This window comes from Mobula hypostoma, chromosome 8, assembly GCF_963921235.1.
Source record: "Mobula hypostoma chromosome 8, sMobHyp1.1, whole genome shotgun sequence".
Classification (NCBI taxonomy): Eukaryota; Metazoa; Chordata; class Chondrichthyes; order Myliobatiformes; family Myliobatidae; genus Mobula; species Mobula hypostoma.
In genome coordinates, this window is record NC_086104.1 from 22,353,627 (window position 1) to 22,378,307 (window position 24,681).

Here is a 24,681-nt window from a genome sequence, read left to right on the forward strand (position 1 = left end):
GTGGGGGCACACCGCTTCCAGGGTCTCGTTACCTCGTGGTGTCGTGGTGTGTGTTGCCTTAGCGAACCTGTTCCTTTTATCTCCCTGCTGGGGTATCGCCTGTCCATCAAACTTCAAACAGTTCGGGTTCAAAGGAACCGGTCTCTGACAATACTCGGAACTGTGTCTCCTTTCGGTAATCTCTCTCGTCTCTCTCTTATTAGCATTTTGAATGTTCCCCCATTGTCCTCTTATCAGCATCAATCTTCTGATAATTTGGTCTGTTGTCACAAGGTGCATAATTTTAAAAGAAGAATCTAAAAATCTAACCTGCATCATTAGAGGTATCAGGAATATAAGGGGACTAGGAATTTAAAGTTACTGTAAGATTGGATATCTGTTTCCTGGATTTTAAAAAATTTTCCTCCAGTCAGATGCAAAATCAAGGAGGAATGATCTTCAATACCTAACAGTAAATTCATGTTGCTTAAATCAACTGTTAATAAAAGACTCACCTACACCCAACACTCCTCCATCTGAAGAATTGGTTACGGTCTCTGCTGGAGGTGGTTTTGGAAAGAGACATCTATAACAAGGTCCACCATTGTAATTATACACAGTGAGCTGAGAAGCAAAATAAAAATGTAGTTTAAAACATCTTTGAAAAAAACAATTAGTATTTTTAATCCTACTATACCCACAGATGCCCACAACCAATAGACAGTATCGTCACTTTTCCCCACACATTTCTTTCAAGGTGGAAAATCACTACTGGAAAATTTTAACTGTTCTTCTTTAGTCAAATTACATGGAATTTTTTAAATGAATGTCCTATCTACTCTGGTCATGAAAGCCATATTAAAAACAGAAAACAGAATCTCTAAGCCAGCCAAAGTTATCAAATGATTCCTCTTCAAATACAAGAGTATTTTCAGCAAAAAAATAATCAATCTCTTAGTTCTATTACTAAATGTTAACACAGTCAGCAGTGTCCTTAAGGGAAAAAAAAACATGCACTTAAAATACACTGATAACACTGTGATTAAATCCTATATTCTAGATCAGAATGATACAGCAGAGGAAGGCCACTAGCCTGCTACTTTGATATATCCAATTGCTTACACTTCTTTACCTTCTCCATAACCTGGTAATAATTTGTTTTCCTTTCAAATAGTTAACACATTTCCCAAATGATAGTTACAGTTTATCTGCTTCAGACAGAATATTTTATAAGACAAAGTATGTAAAAGGAAATGCCCTCATGTCACCATCAGTTGGTGCTACAGTGACAGAGCTGTTAATACGATGCTGTTACAGCGCAGGGTATTGGAGTTCAGAGTTAAATTCCAGCGCCGTCTGTGCGGAGCTTGTACGCTCTTGTGAACGTGTGGGTTGCCTCCAGGTGAAACAGCTTCTTCCCACATCCAAAGGCGTACCAGTTAGAAGGTTAATTGGTCATTGTAAATTGTCCTGTGATGAGGCTAGTGTTAAGTAGATGGGTTGCTCGGTGGCATGGTTCATTGGACTGGAAGGGCCTGATCTGCGCAGAATCTCTAAATAGAATAAATTAATTAAATTGTTCTTCTACAATTAGATCAAATCTAACTGCACTCTTTATTGACCCTTCCAGCATTGGAAATGTCTCCCTTAACCCATTTAAAACTAATTAAGAAACGTTGACCCCCCCCCCCACAATGGTAGCATGAAGTTGTTTGAAATGACTCAAGCTCATCGGTAAACAGCATAGGCAGTGCAATTCTAAGGAAATACTTAGTACTTATATTGCATATTAGTTGTAAGCAAGCGTTAAGAGAACAATAATAAAAATCAGGTACACCTTTAAATTGATGTATTTCTTGATTTCTTTATCAAATAGAATGCGGAGGAGTGCCACTCCGGTTCTTTTGCAGCTTAGTAACTGACTTATACCACTAGGGAATGCACTGGAGAAATTTTTTTTTTTTTTTAAATTTACCACTTGACATGAGGAAAAATATAGTCATGGGTGTACAAAATGAACTAACATACAAAGGGTTAAGTTAGTTCAGCAGATGAAACAGAAATTCCACAGTATAGTGCTTATTAATGCCGAATAGGTGGGCCCCATTTTCCGAACATTCGCTTTACGACACCTTGCTGTTACGAAAGACCTACATTTTAGTTACCTGTGTTTGCTAACAGAAGGTGTTTTCACTGTTTTGAGAAAAGGCAGCGCGTACCCGAGCAGCCAAACTTCTCCGTCGGAACTGCATTCTAGCCACCATTCCTTAAATATGTGCTTTATCTCGATTTATTTTGTGCATCCGTTAGCAAGATGAGTTCTAAGGTATCGAAAAAGCCTAAAAGAGCTCGTAAGGTTGTTACACTTAGCGTAGAACTAGACATAATTAAGCGTTTCAATCGTGGTGAATGAAGTAAAGACATTGTCCGCGCGTTTAACTTGCCTGCATCCACCATTCGCACTATTTATACGCAGAGAGAAAGAATCTTGAAAGCTGCCGATGTTATTGTTGGTTCTGCTCGTAGCAAAGTGGTCTCTCTTAGTCGGCATCCAATAATGGATAAAATGGAAAGTCTATTGCTTGAGTGGATTGATGGGTGTACAAAGTGTGGTGTTCCGTTAAAGGCTGATTTATACTTCTGCGTCAAATGGACGCTGTAACCTACGGAAGTGGCCTACACACGTTGTGAACATTTATACTTGCGCATTGGTGTGTCTGCGTCACTCTGCAATTCGGGCACATCACACATGCCTACACACCTGCCCATGCAAGGCTTCATGGTAGTCTTTTTTGGGGTAAACAAGTTTAAAGCGAGCGTCTTTTTTCGTAAAAGCAAAATGTGCCCTCCATAATTTCGGAGGTCTGTAAAGCTTTATGGAAAGCATTGCAGCCAGAGTTCCTTCCCTGCTACTGCAGCATAGGAGGAAACGTGATACTACCAAGTGGACCAATCATAGTTGTTGTGGTCTGCGTTGCCGCGACGCGTAGTTACATTTTGGGAGAGGTGTGCATCAGGCTATGGCGTAGGGATCTGCGTAAGCTCTGCGGCGACGCTGTACCTACAGTGTCGATTTGACGCAGAAGTATAAATTAGCCTTAAGTTTTCTTATACTCAAGGAGAAGTCCGTCAGTCTTTTTAATAAGCTGAAAGAGAAAGCACTGGACGATGGTGGAAATTAAAGGTAGTCACGGATGGTTTGATCGGTTTCTGAGGCGAGGGCAGCCTCATAGTTTAACGTTTACCAGAGAGAGTGCTTCAGCTGATACGGCAATAGTGAGTTTGGCTTAGGAGGCTGGGTTTGTGGAAGTTGACGATGATGACGTTGAAATAGTTTTGGCATCCCATGACCAAGAACTGACAGATGAGGAGCTGATGCAATTGCAAGAGGAAAGGATAACAATCGAAACCGAACGCAGTAGCGAACAGCCCGAAAGTGAAGTCATCCAGGAACTGAACGTGAAGCAATTGCGTGAGATTTTCGCTGTGATTGACAACGCTGCAATGATTGCAGAAAAGTATGACTTTAATCTTGAAAGGGTACACAGGTTTGCAGGATGTTTTGAGTGCTTACAAAGAACTGTATGATAGGAAAATGCGCGAGGCTAAGCAGTCAAGCATACTGTCGTTTTTCAAGCCTTCCACATCAACCACAGCAGACGAATCTCGACCTTCAACATCGAGGCAGGCAGACAGAGAAGAAGCTGACCTGCCTGCCCTGATAGAAACAGATGATGATGAGATGACACCCCAGTCTCCTCTACCTCCCACCACCCCAACCTCCGACGACTCAGCCTAACACACCATCAGTGTGCTCGCTGTCTTCCTGATTCCGGTAAGTGAAACTACACTGTGCATATATTATTTCTACTTTATATAGGCTGTGTATTTTTATGTGTTATTCGGTATGATTTGTTATTTGGTATGATTTGGCAGCTTCATAGCTTAAAGGTTACTGAAGGGAGTGTTTCTGCTGAGAATGCTTGCACCGAGTGTTTCTGCCGAGAAACATTGCGCTGGACAGTGCTGCAATGATTGCAGAAAAGTATTCCTACTTTATATAGGCTGTGTACTTATCATATCATTCCTGGTTTTACTATATGTTACTGTTATTTTAGGTTTTATGTGTTGTTTGGCATGATTTTGTAAGTTATTTTTTGGGTCTGGGAACACTCACAAAATTTTTCCCATATTAATAAATGGTAATTGCTTATTCACTTTACAACATTCCAGCTTACAAACCGTTCCACAGGAACGCTCTACCTTCAGATAGCGGGGGAAACCTGCATTTTCACAGAACGAAATAGTTCAGAGCTATAAATTCTCAGAATCATTCAATGAATCTTGTTATGAGACACGAGTTTTAGCCTCTTGAACTGCTACCTTGCCTAATATGGTTTGAGAATTGTGCCAAATACAAAATTGGTGTGGCAGCTGTGAATCCAGATCAAAACTAAATTCTTTCTCAGCTGGAAAAAATGCTCCAGATATTTTCTATTAGGCAGTTAAATTTCAAAGGTTTCAAAAGTACATTTGATGTCAGAGAAGTGCATACAATATACATCCTGAAGTGCTTTTTCTTCACAACCATCCACGAAAACAGAAGAGTGTCCCCAAAGAATGAATGACAGTTAAATGTTAGAACCCCAAAGCACCCCAACTTCCCTCCCTCACGTAAGCAGCAACAAAGCAACAATGGCTGATTGGCACGAAGCAAAGAGTGAAAATAAAGGGAGCTTTTTCTGACAGACTGTCGGTGACTAGTGATGTTCCACTGGGGTCTGTGTTGGGTCTTTTTACGTTAAATCTCAATGACTTGATGGAATTGTTGACTTTTTTGCAAATTTTACAAACGTCATTAAAATAGAGAGGCAGGTAGTTTTGAGGAAATAGAGAGGTTACAGGACTAGGACAGATTAGGAGAATATGCAACGAAATAGCAGACGGAATAGTGTCAGGAAATGTATGGTCATGCAATTTGGTAGAAGAAATGAAATAGTTGACCTTTTCTAAATGGAGAGAAAATACAAAAAAAAAGCAGTGTAAGGGGACTTGGGAGTCCTTGTGCAGGATTCCCTAAAGGTTAACTTGCAGGTCGAATCTTGTGAAGAAGGCAAATGCAATGTTAGCATTCATTTCAAGAGGACTAGAACATAAAAGCAAGGATGTAATGTTGAAACCTTATAAAGCATTGGTGAGGCCTCACTTGGAGTATTGTGAGCATGTTTGGGACCCTTATCGTAGAAAGGATGTCTTGAAACTGGAGAGGGTTCAAAGGTGATTCACGAAAATAATTCCAGGATTGAATGGCTTGTCATATGAAGGCATCTGATTGCTCTGGGCCTGTATTCACTGGAATTCAGAAGAATAAGAGGTGATCTCACTGAAACCTATCAAATAGTAATGGGCTTTGATAGACTGGATGTAGAGAGGATGTTTCCTATGGTGAGAGAGTCTAAGACCAAAGGACACAGCCTCAGAATGGAGGGGCATCATTAAAAATGTAGATGAGGAGAAATTTCTTTAGCTGCAAGTGGCGAATCTGTGGAATTCTTTGCCGCAGGCAGCTGTGGAGGTCAAGACTTTATGTATATTTAAGACAGAGGTTGATAGATTCTTGATCGATCAGGACATGAAGGCATACAGGGAGAAAGCGGGAGATTAGGGCTGAGAGGAAAATTGGATCAGCCATGATGAAATGGTGAATCGGACTTGATGGGCCAAATGGCTTAATTCTGCTCCTATATCTTATGATCTAAGTATAGAGAAAATGATAGTTTCACTACAAATACATAACTACATGGCTCTCTTAGCAACTGTTACCGTAGGAATTCCAGGCAGCCCTTAATTTCTGGATGACTTGCAATCAGGGCCAGATTTAGTGGGGCCGGGGCCCCTGGGCTGGAGGCACTGATGGCAGACATCCCACCTCTCCCGGAAGTTCCGGGAGTCTCCCGCAAGTTCCGGGAGTCTCCTGCATATTAATAGTGGCTCCCTAATGCCTGCAAATTATATACAATGTCCTGGAAATTGATTTTTTTGAGAAGCAGCGAGCACGAGAGCAAGAGAGAGAAAGTAAGAGAGAGCGACCACGAGAGAGAGAGAGCGCGAGAGAGACCGCGCCAGTGAGAGAGCGCGAGCAAGAGCGCGTGCGAGTGAGAAAGAGAGAGCGAGTGAGCACGCGCCATGGCAGAGTGTTCCAAAAAAAGAAATTATAAAACGTATGTCACCCCAGACTACCCTAAAGTGTACCCCTGCCTAATAAGGGTCAAAAATAATGACAGTGTTGCTCGCAGCACTGTTTGCAACAGTGACTTTTCTATTGCCCATGGTGGGTTAAGACGGTAAAAGACATGTTGAGGTGAGTTTAACAGATGTCATTCGTTCATTAGCATAGCTAACATTATTTAAGCTAGCTGCCAAGGAGCTACTTTATTGCAGACATCCCACCTCTACTGGAAGTTCCGGGACTCTTCCGCAAATTGATGGTGCTACCTCCCTGAAATGAGTTTTGCAGGGTGGGATGTCTGTGATGGGCCCCTGCCGACACCGTAAAATGCTGCTGTACCAAGCAAAAAAGGGCAAGAACAAGACCAAAGGTCATACTGATCTAAATATCAAAGCTGTGGACCAAGACATTGATTTAGTACAATACGTAGGCTATAAGCTTATAGGCCTTAAGAGGGAGGACAGAAAGTAATGCAGATTCTTAATTTGAAGGACAGCATCTAAAGCACTCAAAAATTGACCTAGAGTTAGTTGGCTTAGTAAAGTTATGAGGGAGACAAAGTATGATGTACCCAATCTCAAATCTTTATTTAGCTGTTGCTGCACATACAATAGGCCTTATTTCTCAAACAATGCCAAAGCATTTTTATCTAGGTATTTTTCTCAACTGTGTGTTCTGAGAAAGTAAAATGGAAATGAGAGACAAAAAGGCCAAGAGAGATGGCACTATGGCAAACTAGGAAACTTGACAATACTCCAACAATCTTTTTGAAAAGTGAGATCTAGCACATACTAACCTATTGCTGTGCTGTGTGGCTTGCAGAGTAAAGACCACTTATTACTTACTAGGTTTGTAAACAGTCAACTATTAGCCTATTGCCACAAAAACAGGAACAGCACTGACACATAAGCCAAGATATTTACAAAGTCGGATGCTTGTTTTTTAAAATTAAAGCCTAGTTTTTCTGGATTTCTTCACAGCAAAGTTCTTGATCAGATCACTAAAATCCATTTTCCAAACAAGATCACTTTCAAGTGACATCAGAGTAAAATGATTCAGCCTGACCTGTCCCATTGTGGATCTGAGCCTATTTTTCCACTAGCTTGAGCTTGAAGAAAGATCGCTCACCACTTGCATTTGTAACAGGGAGAGTCAGGTAAAGCCTCAAAGCAATGCTTACATTTGGGAAGATGACCTGCAAGTTTTTTTCTCTGAGGAAGCATAAAAGCTCTGTTGCGGATAAAATATCTTTGCCACTTACAGATTCCCTGAAATGGACAATCTCCTCCACAAACCAAAACACACAGCCGGTGGGAGGGGAATACAAGAGCCATTGCCTTGATATGTACTCATCATTTACCAGCTTGCGTTTGAAGTGAAATTTGGAGAAAATACGTCTCTTCTGTTTGTATACTCGTTCCGAAGCTTTGATATCCACATTCTTATTCTGGCAGGACTCCGGCCTTTTCTTAGCCCAGTATGCTCGGACTGAATCATCTAACGTTTCCTTTCCCCAGTGAGCAGGATCAGTGCTGTAAGGATCCTCAGTAGCAGTAACGTTAACATTAATGGCGGCCCGACTTGGTTGTTTGGAGGCCTCTGTGGTTGGGAATCTGAAAGTCATGCTCTCTGCCTCTTCAACGTTAGCTGCTGACTGTGGCAAGGACTGTGATCCTGTGCTAACACTGGTGCTAGCGCTAGCTGTTGAACAAGTCTCCATCTGTCCACCGGTCTCAGACTGTGACAAGAGCGATGGTACTGCTGCATCATTGAGAACGGGTTTACAAAATTCTGTCAGTTTCAATTCTGATGAAGGGTCTCGGTCCAAAACGTCGACTGTACCTCTTCCTAGAGATGCTGCCTGGCCTGCTGCGTTCACCAGCAACTTTGATGTGTGTTGCTTGAATTTCCAGCATCTGCAGAATTCCTTGTGCTTATGTTGTCAATTTCAATATTTTTTTTAATGCTTCTTTCTCACGGTCCTCTTTTTCTTGTTTCTTTTTTCTTTTCTGTGCTCCACTCTCGTATTTTTTTTTGTCCGCCATGATGATAGCTAGCTATTTTGGGCCTCTCTGCAGCTCTGGCCCCTGGACTGCAGCCAAGCCAAGCCCTGCCAAAAGTCCGGCCCTGCTTGCAATACATTAAAATACATCAACAAAATTAAAAGTATCTCACTCAACTCTAACTGGACTAAAATTCTTTCATCAGTCTTCCTACCAATCTGTCAAGCTGTTGCACAATTGTCTTCCTTTGTTAGACTGAAGTGTTCTAAGTGCCAAGTGTTCTAACACATATGAGAACTTACTTCCACTCATATTTTAAAAATGAGGAATACTATTTAAATGTAAACTGTCCAAGTTACTCACTCATTCCACATTACTGTTCACATTTTGCAGAGGTGAATATATGGAACAAACTTCCAGTTGAATTAGTAGAGGTCATCACAATTACAATGTTAAGAAGACGTTTAGACAGGCACATGGATTGGACAGGTTTAGAGGGATCTGGGCCAAACGTAGGCAAATGGGACTAGCTCAGCTTCGACAAGTAGTAAAGCTAAAAGGCCTGTATCTAGGCCGTATAACTTTATGACTCAAAGGTAGTGATTAGTAGACGGGATGGGCTACCATAGGTCACAAGTTAACCCTTGCAAAGGCAAACTGTGCAACTGATTTCAATAGATTTTGTAAATACGAGAAATTCTGCAGATGCTGGAAATTCAAGCAACACACATCAAAGTTGCTGGTAAACGCAGCAGGCCAGGCAGCATCTCTAGGAAGAGGTACAGTTGACATTTCAGGCCGAGACCCTTCGTCAGGACTAACTGAAGGAAGAGCTAGTAAGAGATTTGAAAGTGGGAGGGGGAGGGGGAGGGGGAGATCCAAAATGATAGGACAAGACAGGAGGGGGAGGGATGGAGCCAAGAGCTGGACAGGTGATTGTGTTACGAGAATACACATAAAATTAAGATGTTTGCTGGCCTGGGTTAGCATCAGTGACATCAGCAGTTGGTCTGCCACCTGCCCTCAGGGGAAGGAGAGATAAGGAACAATGGAGCAGCGTCTGGAGATGTGTAATGAAGGGATGTGGGAGAGAGAGCTGTCTGGAGCGGCTCCCCTCTTTGAACCTTGAACTGTTTGAAGTGACGGACAGGCGATACCCCAGCAGGGGGATAAAAAGGGACCGGTTCGCTAAGGCAGGACACACACGCCACCCGAGGTAACGAGATCCTGGAAGCGGTGCGCCTCTCACGAGTGGGTGAGAAGTATCAGACAACGACAAGGGTGGAAAGGTACGATCAGCGGGAACCCGGTGTGTGTCCGCCCTTGCCTGGGTGCCGGGTTCACTGCAGAGGATCGACCACATCTGGAGGAGGGGTCACAGTCGGTGACCTCAGGTGACATCACCAAGGATCCGCCCAAAAGTTGCTTGTGAGCAATCTCGCTGGTCTGTGAGTGAAGCAGTGTTCTGAATGATCAGTTGTTCCTGTACTCTCTCTCTCTCCCCCCACGTTGTCCCTCGCCATGGCAACGATTACTGCGAACTGAACTGGACTGAACTTTGAGTCATTTTGAAATTTGGTCATTTACCCCCTAGACAACGATAGAGCTTGATTGATGCTGTTATCTTAATTCTGTGCACATGTGTGGTTATCATTGTTGAACTGTTGCATTTATTATCCTTTCGATTACTGTGTTGCTTGTTTCTTTAATAAAACTTTCTTAGTTCTAGTACTCCAGACTCCAACTGAGTGATCCATTTCTGCTGGTTTGGCAACCCAGTTACGGGGTACGTAACAATTGGCAAAAGAGATATGAGAGGATCATGAGACAGGAGGCCCAGGAAGAAGGGAAAGGGGGGTGGGGGGGGGAAAGATCCAGAGGATGGGCAAGAGGTATAGTCAGAGGGACAGAGGGAGAAAAAGGAGAGTGAGAGAAAGAATGTGTGTATATAAATAATGGATGGGGTACGAGGAGGAGGTGGGGCATTAGCGGAAGTTAGAGAAGTCAATGTTCATGCCATCAGGTTTTGTATTTTGTATTCTTTTCCTCTCACTGCTACATCAAGAAGGGTTTATTTTCCAGATGACAAGCACTTCTCATTTAACTACAGCACTAATACCTGGTGTTCTCCAAACTGTCTGAATTTCAAGGCAATGACAGATGTACACAAAATGCAATATAATAAACATCTCAAATACAACTTTATATACAAAACAATTCTCTCTTACACTGAAGGTTAGTTTGCAGGTTCAACCTTATATAAAATGATTTGATTCCTCAATCAATATCTCTTTTTATAATTTATCTCTGGTGTTCACTGTCGCATTTGCCAGGAGTGACTTTAGAACTTATATAGATTTACAGTGGAGGAATTTATTGATGAGGTATCTCATTATTTACCTGCCCCTCCATTCTGAGAGCACTGGCTGATACAAGTGGCTTCCCATTCAGAACACAGGCATCATTGACAAGTTATCATGTGGGAGCATTGTCAGAACAATCTACTACAATATCGAACATAAAATTAGTTTAGAAAAATGTAGATGATCAAAACATAGTTTAACTCTTAATCACTGAATAAAACACAAAAAGGATATTTGCTGAATTAGCTGTCTTGGGTTCTTGAAATTCAACTGAAAGCGACATGGTAGACATTCAACAGTTGAATTTAACCTGCAGACCAAAAAGAGTTTCAAGTTAAAACATGTTGGTTAAAAATAAAGTCATTGACCTGACAACTATCAAAACTTGCTGGAGGAACTCAGCAGACCAGGCAGCATCTGTGGAAAAGAGAAAACAGTCGACATTTTGGGCCAAGACCCTTCATCGGGATTAGTAAAAAGGATGAGAAGTCAGATGAAGAAGGTAGGGGTAGGGAAGGAAGAAGTACAAGGTAGTAGTTGATAGGTTAAATCAGGAGAGGGACAGAGGTGAAGTAAAGAGCTGGGAAGTTGAGTGGTGAAAGAGATAAAGGACTGGAGAAGGGGGAATCTGATAGGAGAGGGTAAAAGACCATGGAAGAAAGGGAAGGGGGCAGAGCACCAGAGAGAGGTGTTGGGCAGGTAAGGAGATAAGGCGACAGAGGGAAATGGGAACTATGAAGGAGAGGGATGGGGGCAATTACAAGAAGTTCAAGAAATCAGTGTTCATGCCATCTGGTTGGAGGCTCCCAAGATGGAACTGCTTGGTGCTGCTCCTCCAACCTGAGTGTGGCCTCATCACAGCAGCAGAGGAAGCCATAGACAGATAGATCAGAATGGTAAGTAGAATTGAAATGGGTAGTTACTGGGAGATGGCTTTATGATGATTTTCTTTCCCCTTTTTTCCTCTCTGTTTTTCTCCCTCTGTCTCTCTCACTATAACTCCTTGCCCATCCTCTGGGCATCCCCCCACTTTCTTTCTCCCTAGGCCTCCTGTCCCATGATCCTCTCCCTTCTCCAGCCTCGTATCCCTTTTCCCAATCAACTTTCCAGCTCTTAGCTCCATCCCTCCCCCTCCTGTCTTCCCCTATCATTTCGGATCTCCCACTCCCCCCCCCACTTTCAAATCTCTTGCTATCTCTTCTTTCAGTTAGTCCTGACGAAGGGTCTCGGCCCGAAATGTCAACTGTACCTCTTCCTATAGATGCTGCCTGGCCTGCTGCATTCACCGGCATTTTTTGTGTGTGTTGCTTGAATTTCCAGCATCTGCAGATTTCCTCCTGTTTGCGTTTTTAAAGTCACTGGGAGATGGCTTTTTCTGGCAAGTGAGCCTAGGTGCTCGGCGAAGCAGTCTGTCAGTCGACGTCAGGTCTCACCGATATACAGGAGGGTATACTGGGAGCACCGGATACAGTAGATGACCCCCCAGCAGCATCATTGGTGAGGTGTTGCCTCACCTGGAAGGACTGCTTGCGGCTCTGAAAGATAGTGAGGAAGGAGGTTAGGGTCAGGTTTGACAACTGTTCCACTTGCAAAGACAAGTAACAGCAGAAAGATCAGTGGGGAGGGACAAACGGACAAGAGCGTCATGTAAGTAGCGATCCCTGTAGAAAGTGGAAAGTGTGGGGGAGAGAGGCAGATGTGCTTGGTGGTGGGATCCCATTGGAGACGGTGGAAATTACGGAGAATTATGGGCTCTACCATGATAAAAGGAGCACATGAATCACAAATAAAAAATTCTCAGTTAAATCAATCAAAATCCCTGGCTGTAATATTCTTTTATGTGAGTAAAGAGCTGGGTGCTGAACACTTCTTGTAAATAAGAAAAAAATACATTTGTAATACTTGCAATTTTCAATTTCTTAGCATTAAAGGGGTTTGGGAGGATGTATACAAAATTGATACAAAGCATAGCATGATGAATATGTGAAGTTAAGCAATGGGCCTTAAATAAGAAAATGTTTCAAATGGAATCTCACTTTCACAAGCAAATATTTGAAAAGCTGCAATTGAAATGTCTTGAAAAAATTGGGTATCTGCTGATCTGACAGATTACAAATCGGGAAACTGGGTAATCTGGTCAGAGAATGTTTGTCTCTTTAAGAAAAAAGTGGGAAGATTCACATCAGGACAGATAAAGGGATACATTGTTCATTAAACAAGGACAAGTGTTTCCAAAACCACACCTAAGTAAACATTGTTTCCAGAGGGTGATTAGTAGCCACTGAATTCTAAACCAATAAGTAGTCAACACTAAATGAAAGAGGAGACAGAGGAAAACTGGCAAAGAAACAAATGCAAGTCCTATAAGACAGGGGCTTGATATCAAAGCAGATCCATTTAGTATTTCAAAGTCTATAATTTTGCTAACACTATATCTGAATATAGAGCAAGTTCTAAGTTAGTAATCAGTCTGATAAGATGGAACTAAATTACGTATCACATCCTTGACATCCTCTTTGGAAATCATGCACGCACACTTTCCATACTTGTCAGCATAAAGATGTTTGGAAGAGATTATTTTTAACTACAATTTATTGCATGTTAATTAATATCAAATCATTGGAATTTAAGGACTCACAATTTTAGTATTTTAAAGTTACATTTTTAATAAATTCACAAAATCAGTTTATCATTACAGCAAAGAGTCAGTCATTCAGCTCATACCATCTGTGTCATCTCTTTGTAGAGGATTCCACAGTCCATTTCCCTCTCCTTTTCCCTTAGACTTGAAATCTCTTTTTCCATAATAAAATAGAAACATAGAAACATAGAAAATAGGTGCAGGAGTAGGCCATTTGGCCCTTCGAGCCTGCACCGCCATTTATTATGATCATGGCTGATCATCCAACTCAGAACCCCGCCCCAGCCTTCCCTCCATACCCCCTGACCCCTGTAGCCACAAGGGCCATATCTAACTCCCTCTTAAACATAGCCAATGAACTGGCCTCAACTGTTTCCTGTGGCAGAGAATTCCACAGATTCACCACTCTCTGTGTGAAGAAGTTTTTCCTCATCTCGGTCCTAAAAGGCTTCCCCTCTATCCTCAAACTGTGACCCCTCGTTCTGGACTTCCCCAACATCGGGAACAATCTTCCTGCATCTAGCCTGTCCGATCCCTTTAGGATCTTATACGTTTCAATCAGATCCCCCCTCAATCTTCTAAATTCCAATGAGTACAAGCCCAGTTCATCCAGTCTTTCTTCATATGAAAGTCCTGCCATCCCAGGAATCAATCTGGTGAACCTTCTTTGTACTCCCTCTATGGCAAAGATGTCTTTCCTCAGATTAGGGGACCAAAACTGCACACAATACTCCAGGTGTGGTCTCACCAAGGCCTTGTACAACTGCAGTAGTACCTCCCTGCTCCTGTACTCGAATCCTCTCGCTATAAATGCCAGCATACCATTCGCCTTTTTCACCGCCTGCTGTACCTGCATGCCCACTTTCAATGACTGGTGTATAATGACACCCAAGTCTCGTTGCACCTCCCCTTTTCCTAATCGGCCACCATTCAGATAATAATCTGTTTTCCTATTTTTGCCACCAAAGTGGATAACTTCACATTTATCCACATTAAATTGCATCTGCCATGAGTTTGCCCACTCACCCAACCTATCCAAGTCACCCTGCATCCTCTTAGCATCCTCCTCACTGCTAATACTGCCACCCAGCTTCGTGTCATCCGCAAACTTGGAGATGCTGCATTTAATTCCCTCATCCAAGTCATTAATATATATTGTAAACAACTGGGGTCCCAGCACTGAGCCTTGCGGTACCCCACTAGTCACTGCATGCCATTCTGAAAAGGTCCCGTTTATTCCCACTCTTTGCTTCCTGTCTGCTAACCAATTCTCCACCCACACCAATACCTTACCCCCAATACCGTGTGCTTTAAGTTTGCACACTAATCTCCTGTGTGGGACCTTGTCAAAAGCCTTTTGAAAATCCAAATATACCACATCCACTGGTTCTCCCCTATCCACTCTACTAGTTACATCCTCAAAAAATTCTATGAGATTCGTTAAGGTAATAACAGCAATCAAGGTAATAACAGCAATAACTGCAGATCAATAGAAAGAACTCGTGAAATGCGATTTTGTTTTTGGCTATGTTGGTGGACACACTTCAATTCTAAAGTTGCTCGATTTAAGTCTGTTAAGATTGATAATCTCGGCTGTATATTCATTTAATTAACAACATGACTGACATGAGGAAACCACAACAACATAAATCCACTGAGACATCTTAATGAGATTGTACTGCACCCAAGGAAAACCTCTTTCTTTTGAACTCTCAAAGAAAAATAACAGATTTAGAGAACTTCACATACTGATTTATTGCAGTTGCCACAGACAATGCTTTCGATATGCCCACCTTATCCTCGGCATGGAGAACCTGTCTCTGTAAGTTACTGAGCTCCACATCATCGTAATCAAGAAGTCCCGACCAACCTAAATTGACATTCAAATATCACTATACATTCCACAGATCTTTGGATCTTGTCCCCTATAACACCGATTTATTAAAATATGCTGCTGAACAAGTTAGCTTTTTACAGAACCAATAGGTGGAAAGCAAGAGTCAGCCTATTACTGGTTTCTGCAGAACTTTACCAGGTTTTAGAGGTGCTGTTGCCACTGTTGAAATAAACTATTTACTACTTGGAAAAACTATGAAAATACAGATGTTTCTCTGTGAGACAGAATGTGAAATCAACTCTGAATCAACCCCACAGCACCAGAGTTTTGAGCATATTAAAAAAACAGCTTATTTTTGTTGCAGTCAGCAAAAAAAAAGGGAATAATTTATTAAGAGACATTATGATAACTCAGGTGGTATGCTCCCATTTATTAAAATAGTCTGCAATTCATAATTCAAATGGTCATCCCCCATGGAATGCAGAAACAGGAGAAACTATTCAGCTGCTACCAGGGAGGCTACCCAAGTGCCAGATGAAATAACTAAGAGTATCAGAAGGCAATCAGTGGCGGAGTCAAGAGATAGAAATTTAGATGGTCTTACTGATGGCATTTAAAACTAGTCAGAAACTCAACATTACACCAAAACACTTCAACATTCTGTTGATTTTAGAGAGTTACCAGCAGAAGAATGGAGTCAGTGCCTGGAAAATATAGACTGTGACACGGACTGAAGATAAGAGTATTGAGTTGGAGAAATCTCTGCTCATCCATTAATGGATATCAGACAATTTAGTGACAGCTGAGAGGACAAGAAAGGCAAAGGTGAGGTAAAGCTGGCTGTCATCGAGCATCACACGGACTTTTATGTGGTTTCAGGTGACATTGTTGAAAGTACAGATACAGATTTAAAAAAGACCTGGAGGAAGCCCTTAGGAAAGAGCATAACTAATGATGGGGAGCAGGAAGAAAAACCATTGCCTGCAATTTTATGACAATAATTGGATTGACAAGAAATATACCAGGCAACATGTAAAGCATTCTTCTCATCATTGCTCCTACTTTCCTATCATTGATTGAACTTCTTAGTTTATCTATCACAGAACGTGATGTTCTTTCCCCACAGGTAAATCGATATACCAGTTTTGCTCTCATTTAATCCATGTGGTTTCATATCTTTCCTTCTCCATCCATGCAATATACTATATCTTAGAACTAAGCTGTTCATCTTGAACTTGTGCATGGAACAACAAATTATTAATATCAAGCAACAATACACACACACACACACACACAATGCTGGAGGAACTATGGAGGGCACCCTGGGGCTCACCTTGAAACACTATTTATTCCTCTCCATAGATGCTGCCTGACCTGCTGAGTTCCTTCAGCATTTTGTGTGTGCTGCTCTGGGTTTCCAGCAGAATCTCATGTGTTTAAAATTATTAATAGGTGTGATTAAAAAATTGAAACTCTAGTCTGGTCTCTGCAAAGCTTCACTTGCCTCAGCCAATTAGTCAGGAAATCAAGTATACATAAGCATTATTTATCCTGAGTATAAAATAAAGGAAACCTGTGTCAATTTCCTCTAAGACATCTTCAGCAAAATCTTTTGGAGAAAAAAAAAGGCAAAGGAAACAAAATTTACAATGATCTTACCAATGCCTGCAGCTGCCAGGTATTGCACAGCAGGGCAGCCCAATCCTCTGCATCCTACAATTAGAACAGCTTTCTTGGAGAGGTTGAGTTGACCTATTAACATTAAATTTTAAAACAAAGATTAATTTTAACTAAAATTATACAGTGAAGAATACGGTGTCAACAGATTTGTGCAAAGCAACCAACATCTTTTCACACAGTATGTGTGAGTGAATAACACTGATAACTAGAAGAGACTGAAAATTTAGTGAAATAGATGATAGAACAATAGACAAGGTTTGGTTACACCAAATAGCTTTGTTTTGTGTTCCAATTTCTATATACAGTAATAAAATTTTGAAATGTTCTATTTGAAGAATTAGGCGTTTCATTGTGATTGTCATCTATAATGCTTGTGGTTTCCCTGAGTTGTAAAGCACAGTATCACATGATATCTGAAAATCCTGTGATCATACAATTGTATGCCTTTCTCAAATTGCTTCGAGAGTAAATACAGAGATTGGCCACATGGTGGAACTGTGAGAAAACAGAGCATAAGATTAGAACACAAACAAAGGGTCTTGGCCCAAAACTCGCCTGTACCTCTTCCTATAGATGCTGCCTGGCCTGCTGTGTTCCACCAGCATTTTGTGTGTGTTGATAAGATTAGAACACATGATTTTTGTGTCAAGAAAATGATACATAAGCTTTAAAGCTGTCCTCTTTTTGACATAGCCAGATTACTTTTCTGCACCTCTAAGCAGATGGGCAAAATGTTTATGCAGACCCAAAACTAGATTGCATTTCAAATATTTAATAAGACAGGCACAGTAGCATAATGGTTAGCAGAATGCTGACCTTGGCATCTGTAAGGAATTTGTATGTTCGCCCCGTAACCGTGTGGGTTTTCTCCGAGTGCTCTGGTTTCCTCCCACAGTCCAAAAACATTCTGAATGCTCGGTTAATTAGTTTTAGTAAAGTGTCCCAGGATTAAGCTAGGTTTAAAATTGGGAACAGCTCAAAGGACTGAAAGGGCTGATTCCACATTGTATCTCAAATAATAAAACTAAAATAAAATGCAAGTTAGTATTATCACTACCATATAATTGGGATATTATTGTCACATGTATTAAGATATAGTGAAAAAAAATGATTTTGCATGACATCCTTACTGGTTATTTGAGAAATATAAGGAGAATGAAAGGAATTTTGCCTTTGGTAAAAAATTGTTTTTAAAAACGCAAACACGAGGAATTCTGCAGATGCTGGAAATTCAAGCAACACACATCAAAGTTGCTGGTAACGCAGCAGGCCAGGCAGCAACTCTAGGAAGAGGTACAGTCGCAGGCCAGGCAGCATCTCTAGGAACAGGTACCTCTTCCTAGAGATGCTGCCTGGCCTGCTGTGTTCACCAGCAACTTTGATATGTGTTGCTTAAAAAATTGTTTAATTGTTTTCTTACAGGATTAGGTATCATTCACTTCCTTTGGTTTTTCATTTCTTTTTGGTCCAAGTGGCTTGCTAGGCCATTTGAAATGCAGTTAAGAGTTGTATATAAAGAAACTAAATTGGGTCATCACATTTCCATACACAGAAGGCACAAGCCAATCTCATGGTTTCCACAAAATTCCAATACTTTCATGATCATCCTTAGTGATTTTTTTCTAGATATTTTACTCATATATATTTAATTACTTGATTGCAAATTTCTCAAATGTCATAATACCATTCAAGCGTGCCAGAGTCGCAGTTACGCAGCATTGGAGCAGACTCCTCATCCTACCATACGAACTATGACTCTCAAGTACCAACTCTACTACTCCCACTTACTATCACTTGGCTTCTAAACCTTCCATGTCGTGGTGGTTCAAGCACTTGTCCAGATATGATTTAAATTTTTTGAAAGCACCACCATCTCAAATAGTGCTTCTAAACTCCAAACACCCTCTGAGTGATAATATTTTTCTTGTTATCCTCTCTAACTCCTCACCTGAAACCTTTGATCTGTTTTTAAGACATCTCCATTAAGGAAAGAAAAAATATTCTTATTATCCACTTTACCTGTGCAATCATAATTTTTCATACCACTATCAGATTCCTCCTCAGTTCAAAGGGAAACAAACCCAGCCAATGCAGTTTCTCATCATAACTGAAACACTTCATTGCAAGCAACATCCTGACAAATCTCATCTGAGCATGCGCCTAATCACATCCTTCCTATTATGCTGCAAGCAGAACTATACATACTGCTCCTGCTGGGACTTCAAAATGTTGTAAGATTGTACCAGGAGCTCTTATGCACTTAAATTAGCCTAGCGAATGAAAATCAACATTCTGTAAGCCCCTTCACCACCTCATCTACCTGTGCTGTCACTTGTAGTTATCTTTGGACTTGTATACCAAGGTCACTCTGGTCTTCAATCCACTTATGGTCCTTTCCCTTCACTGTGCATGTTCTACCCTCAATTGCCAGAGCACCAGCCCAAGACATGAGCTGTTGTGCTACTCTGATTACTAAATATCACATAATTTGATCAATCATTTGAACTGTGCAACAACACAAATATTGCTAAGCAATCAGTCCTGCAGAAGGATATTGGTCATTGCTTCATCAAAATCTTTAGTCCATCCTCTGTGGAAAAAAGCTTGATATTTAGGTTTTGACAGAAAGTAAACAACAAATAAAAGCAGCAATGCCAGATTTGTCAGTTTTTCCATTCAGCTAAATCCTGGCTTGGGCATAAACAAGAAATCTAACCCCAAACAGAAATTCAAACACACTTTCTGAACAAACAAGTTACATGAAAGCAGGCTAAAGAATGACAAACTAACAGATTTGATAGAATTCCGTGTTCATTAAAACTTGCTACTGTACTTTGCTACTGTTGCAGATTTCTAGGTCAAGGTCACAAGCCTGTAGTACCGCCAAAATTGAACTCCAAATTTGCTGTCCAGTCTTGTTTAACTGAATTTAATTTCACAACTCACCGTTATGGGAGTTGAACTTGTGCTCTCTGTGGTTGGTGGCCCAATTCCATGACCACCACACTAATATAGTCTTTACCTGTTAATTAAAATCATACAATTTGCATTCTACTTTTTTCTATCATTACCTTTGACTCCAATTTCTGGAATGATGAGCTGTCTGCTGTACCTCATGATTTCTTCTTTTGAGAGTGATTTATCTTCCAGTGTAGGAATCTCTGTAACTTGTTGAACTAATGTGAACTTATTTCCAGAATGAGAATTCTGGAAAAAAAAAGCATGATCAGGCTGAGAGAATGAATACAATGGTCTTTAAAATTCCACAGAAATCCATAATACCCGTAATAAAATGAACAAAATGAGTGACTATACAAATTCTAAACGCACAGGACCCAATGTATTTTTGTCATGATAAAATCTGGACACACAAAAATAAAAATTTTAGTGAAGTACTCCCTGGCAGTATTTTGCCAATAACCAAGAGCGAAGCAGAAGAAGATTAAAGCATAGAAATAAGAATTTAGAATTCCCAGCAAAATTTAGTTGTACAAGTAAAGAACAGCAAGACCACTTGGGAAATGGTAGTCATGACTTTTGTAATGGTGGGGAGAAGGGCGGACAGGGATGCCAGAAAGAACTGGGTCACTTAAGATTTAAGGGCACAGAGTATCCTTACATTTGGGTCCAGCTTCATGGAAGACACAAAGAGAATCACAGATATATGATCAAAGTTCAAAAGTCCAAAAGTAAATTATGTCTAGAGTTAAAGAAGCAAATAACAGAATTACCCTCAGCAAAGTGTACTGGAGAAATTTATTAATATATTTTTTGAGGTGCAGCATGGAATATGCCCTCCTGACCCTTTGAGCCTCGCCGCCGAGCAATCCCACCAATCATGGGACAATTTACGATGACCAACTGGTACCTCTTCGGACTGTGGGAGGAAACTGGAGCACCCAGAGGAAACCCACACGGTCTCGAATGTACAAATTCATTACAAGTAGCAGCAGGTCACCTGAACTGTAAAGCATTGTGATAACCACTACATTACCATTAGCCATTTAAAAGATAATGAATCCTCAGGACCTGACAACCAAAAATTGTAAACAAAATGGCCGCTGGTAGAGTATTTGCACTTGTTGACAGTCTGAAAATTTAGATGACGACAGAACATTTCCCACAGACTGGAAGTTAATACATGCAATCTCACTATGTACCAAAAGAGATAAAACAGGAAACTATTGTTGGTTAATCGGTCATTGTTAATTGTCCTGTGATTAAGCTAGGGTTAAAGCAGGGGTTGCTGGGTGGCACAGCACAAAGCGCCGGAATAGCCTATTCTGCAGTGCATCTCTAAATAAAACCCATCCAGGTTACTTGTGATAACAGAATCAGAATTGGTCCATCTGTGACACTGGCTTGGTTTTTTCTTCATCGAGCAACCTGACCTGCTGGCAACATCCTTCAGCTCTGCATTCCTCAACCTTCATTTTCCTTTTTTCATTCTCACTCTCAAAATGCCATAGTTTTATAGCTTTGTTCAAACTCTCTCTAACAGGCCTGATTATGCCACCAATCAGAAGACCTGATTATCTACATGGCATTTTTGGTCTCTCTTTTTTTAGATTTAATCTTTTCCCTAAATTAACCTCATATTTAAACAGTACCTTTTTAACCTCATCAGAATGTCTAAAACTAAATACAACAAATAAATGCAACACACACAAAATGCTGGGGGAACTAAGCAGAAACGTCGACTGTACTCTTGTCCCTGGATGTTGCCAGGGCTGCTGAGTTCCTCCAGCATTCTGTGTGTGCTGCTTGGATCTCCAGCATCTGCAGATTTTCTCTTGTTTGTCATTCAAATACATCTCTGGGGTCCATTCAAAAGCACTTCTTCAAAGATTTACTTGACCCTGACTGGCCTGTCGAGATTCAAGATTGTTTAATGTCATATCCAATACACAAGTGTAAAGGACAACGAAATAATTGTTACTCTGGATTTGATGCAGCACAAAAAATAAGATAGAGAACAAAATAATAATAAAAACACACAATAGAAATGCACTAGATAACTCATATACATATGTTGATTTAAGTCCATAAAGTGCTGCTCGGCACAGGAGTATCATCAGGTGATGGATAGGAAATGATAAAGTAGTGGTGATGAGTGGCATGGCGGGCTGGGTTAGTGGGTGGAGTTGAGGATCAGCCTTACTGATCGGGGAAAGTACCTGTTTCTGAGTCTGGTGGTCCTGGCATGGATGCTGCAGAGCTTCCTCCCTGATACAAGTGGGATAAACAATCCAGGAGCCAGGGTGGGTGGGATCCTTCATGATATTACTGGCCCTTTTCCAGCATCTTTCTGTATATACATCCTTGATGGAAGCTGCTCCAGGCTGTTGATGATGCATTGGGCCGTTTTGATTACCTGTTGTAGAGCCTTCCTGTCCGTTGCATTGCAATTTTCTTATCGTGCAGCCTGTTACGATGCTCTCTCCTGCACATCTATAGAATGACATGAGTGTAGATGTGTATAGTTCAGGTCTGTACTGTTTTGTGCACTTTATGTAGTCCTGTGTAGGTCTGTAGTCTAGTGTAGTTTTTGTGTTGTCTTATGTAGTCTAGTGTAGCCTTCTGTTGTCTTACTTAATCTTGTGTAGTTTTGTGTTGTTTCGTATAGCACCATGGTCCTGGGGGAATGTTGTTTCATTTTTACTGTGTACCGTACCAGCAGTTTATGGTCAAAATGACAATAAAAAGCAACTTGACTTGACTCCCTTCAGCCTCCTTAGAAGGTAGAGGCATTGATGAGCTTTCCTGTTTGTGTAGGGTGTGTTCTGAGACCACGAGAGCTTGTGTGAGACAAGCACTCCCAGAAGTTTGAAACTTTGCAGTTTCCGCTGCTGAGCCGCTGATGTACAGGGGCATAAGCTGTACAAGCTCTGAAGTTGATAACTATCTCCATTGCCTTGCTGACATCGAGGAAGAAATTATTTTTGTTTGCCACCTCCTTTCTGTAGGCCATCTCATTGTGACAGTGTCAGCCTGGAACAGTCAATCCTCCTAGAAAATACTGTGTGGATAGCACGACTGTGGTGGGTCTCATCAGCAAGAATGATGAGTCAGCATACAGAGAGGAGGTGCAGTGGCTAACGGACTGGTGCAGAGCCAACAACCTGTCTCTGAATGTGAACAAAACAAAAGAGATGGTTGTTGGCTTCAGGAGGACACGAAACAACCACTCTCCGCTGAACATCAACAACTCCTCTGTAGGGATTATTAAGAGCACCAAATTTCTTGGTGTTCACCTGGCGGAGAAACTCACCTAGTCCCTCAACACCAACTCCATAGCAAAGAAAGCTCAGCAGCATCTCTACTTCCTGCGAAGGCTGAGAAAAATCAATCTCCCAACCCCATCCTCACCTCATTCTACAAACGTTGTACTGGGAGCATCCTGAGCAGCTGCATCACTGCCTGGTTCAGAAATTGCACCATCTTGGATCGCAAGACCCTGCAGCGGGTAGTGAGGTCAGCTGAGAAGATCACTGGGGTCTCTCTTCCCGCCATTACAGACATTTACACCACACGCTGCATCCGTAAAGCAAACAGCATTATGAAGGACCCCACGCACCCCTCATACAAACTCTTCCCCTCCTGCCATCTGGCAAAAGGCACCAAAGTATTCAGGTTCTCACGACCAGACTATGTAACAGTTTCTTCCCCCGAGCCATCAGACTCCTCAACACCCAGAGCCTAGTCTGACACCAACCTGCTATACCCTCTACTGTGCATATTGTCTTGTTTATTATTTATTGTAATGCCTGCACTGTTTTGTGCACTTTATGCAGCCCTGGGTAGGTCTGCAGTCCAGTGCAGTTTTGTGTTGTTTTACGTAGTTCAGTGTAGTTTCTGTATTGTTCACGTAGCACCGTGGTCCTGAAAAACGTCTCGTTTTTACTGTGTACTGTACGAGCAGTTATGGTCGAAATGACAATAAAAAGTGACTTGACTTGACTTGAGCACTTCAGGAGTTGGGGCTTTGCATGATGATCTGAAGCAATAAGGAGTTGGGCAAATGGAGCACAAAAAAACCCGTCGATGTCTGATTCCAGAAGAAAAGGGAAGAATAAACTGCTGGAAAAACTGAGAAGTATCTGTGAAGGCAGATACATCAGGTGGAAGACCTGTATCAATTACTTTTAGCCAGTATAAAGTGGTAACAGGAGCTGGAAGATAACTGGAACCAGATGAGGAGGACGATGTCAGGCAAATTGAGCCAGGTGATGGAAGGGAAGGAGTGGAGATGGGATAGAGGCAAATGAGCGCTATGTGGAAACAGATACAGAAGGAAACAAAGGGCAGGTGGAATGAGTGGCGGGGGAGGGGAAGAGTGGGTGGTCCATATCATCTATCGTTGATCACTGCTCAAGTTGCATAATTTCATTTTATCCTTGTGCGCAATGCACACTGATGTTCTACATTGCAGCGCTGCAAGTGAATTTAAATTGCAAACTTCATGTCTGGAAAGTAGCGAGGTACCCATTGGAAATTTCCCAGTCTGGACGTCAGTAGAGGATGCTGCAAATTCAAATTATAATTTCTCACCTGGTTCTACAAGAGTTAACATGTAATTCTTCAGATAATGCTGTGAGCATTTCAGATGAATATTTTTGTTGAAAAATACTGATTTTTTTAAAAAACAATTCTTTAGACTAGTATTGTTCTAAAACAGGAGAAGGGAATGTGAAGGCAGATACTGTACTTCATTTTGATTGGCATACAAAGACACTACAATGTTGTGTAGGGTATTTTGACATGTGATTGTAACCTTTGGAAACAACTGGGTCATTTGGAAAACCTCTGAAAGGGCTTTCAATTGGCACATACTACACTGGAGATTTAACAGGCAGAGAGCCCGTATCCATTCTTGTACCTTTTCGGGTTGGGGCTCCCGATCTTTATTGTCCCATGGGAGATTAGAATAACTTTTCATTAAAAGTAGT

General features: G+C 41.4%; 1 protein-coding gene across 1 annotated transcript in view; it reads right to left on the reverse strand.

Annotated features, from left to right (window-relative positions):
- Positions 1-22,037, reverse strand: part of LOC134351138 (adenylyltransferase and sulfurtransferase MOCS3-like) — a 40,469-nt gene extending 18,432 nt beyond the window's left edge. The window contains 7 exon segments of the mRNA XM_063057252.1: positions 495-603; positions 10,612-10,715; positions 10,796-10,884; positions 14,965-15,085; positions 16,712-16,804; positions 19,804-19,939; positions 21,910-22,037. Of these exon segments, the coding sequence (XP_062913322.1) occupies positions 495-603; positions 10,612-10,715; positions 10,796-10,884; positions 14,965-15,085; positions 16,712-16,804; positions 19,804-19,939; positions 21,910-22,011 (754 nt within the window). The 5' untranslated portion in view covers positions 22,012-22,037.
- Between the last annotated feature and the right edge of the window lie 2,644 nt (positions 22,038-24,681).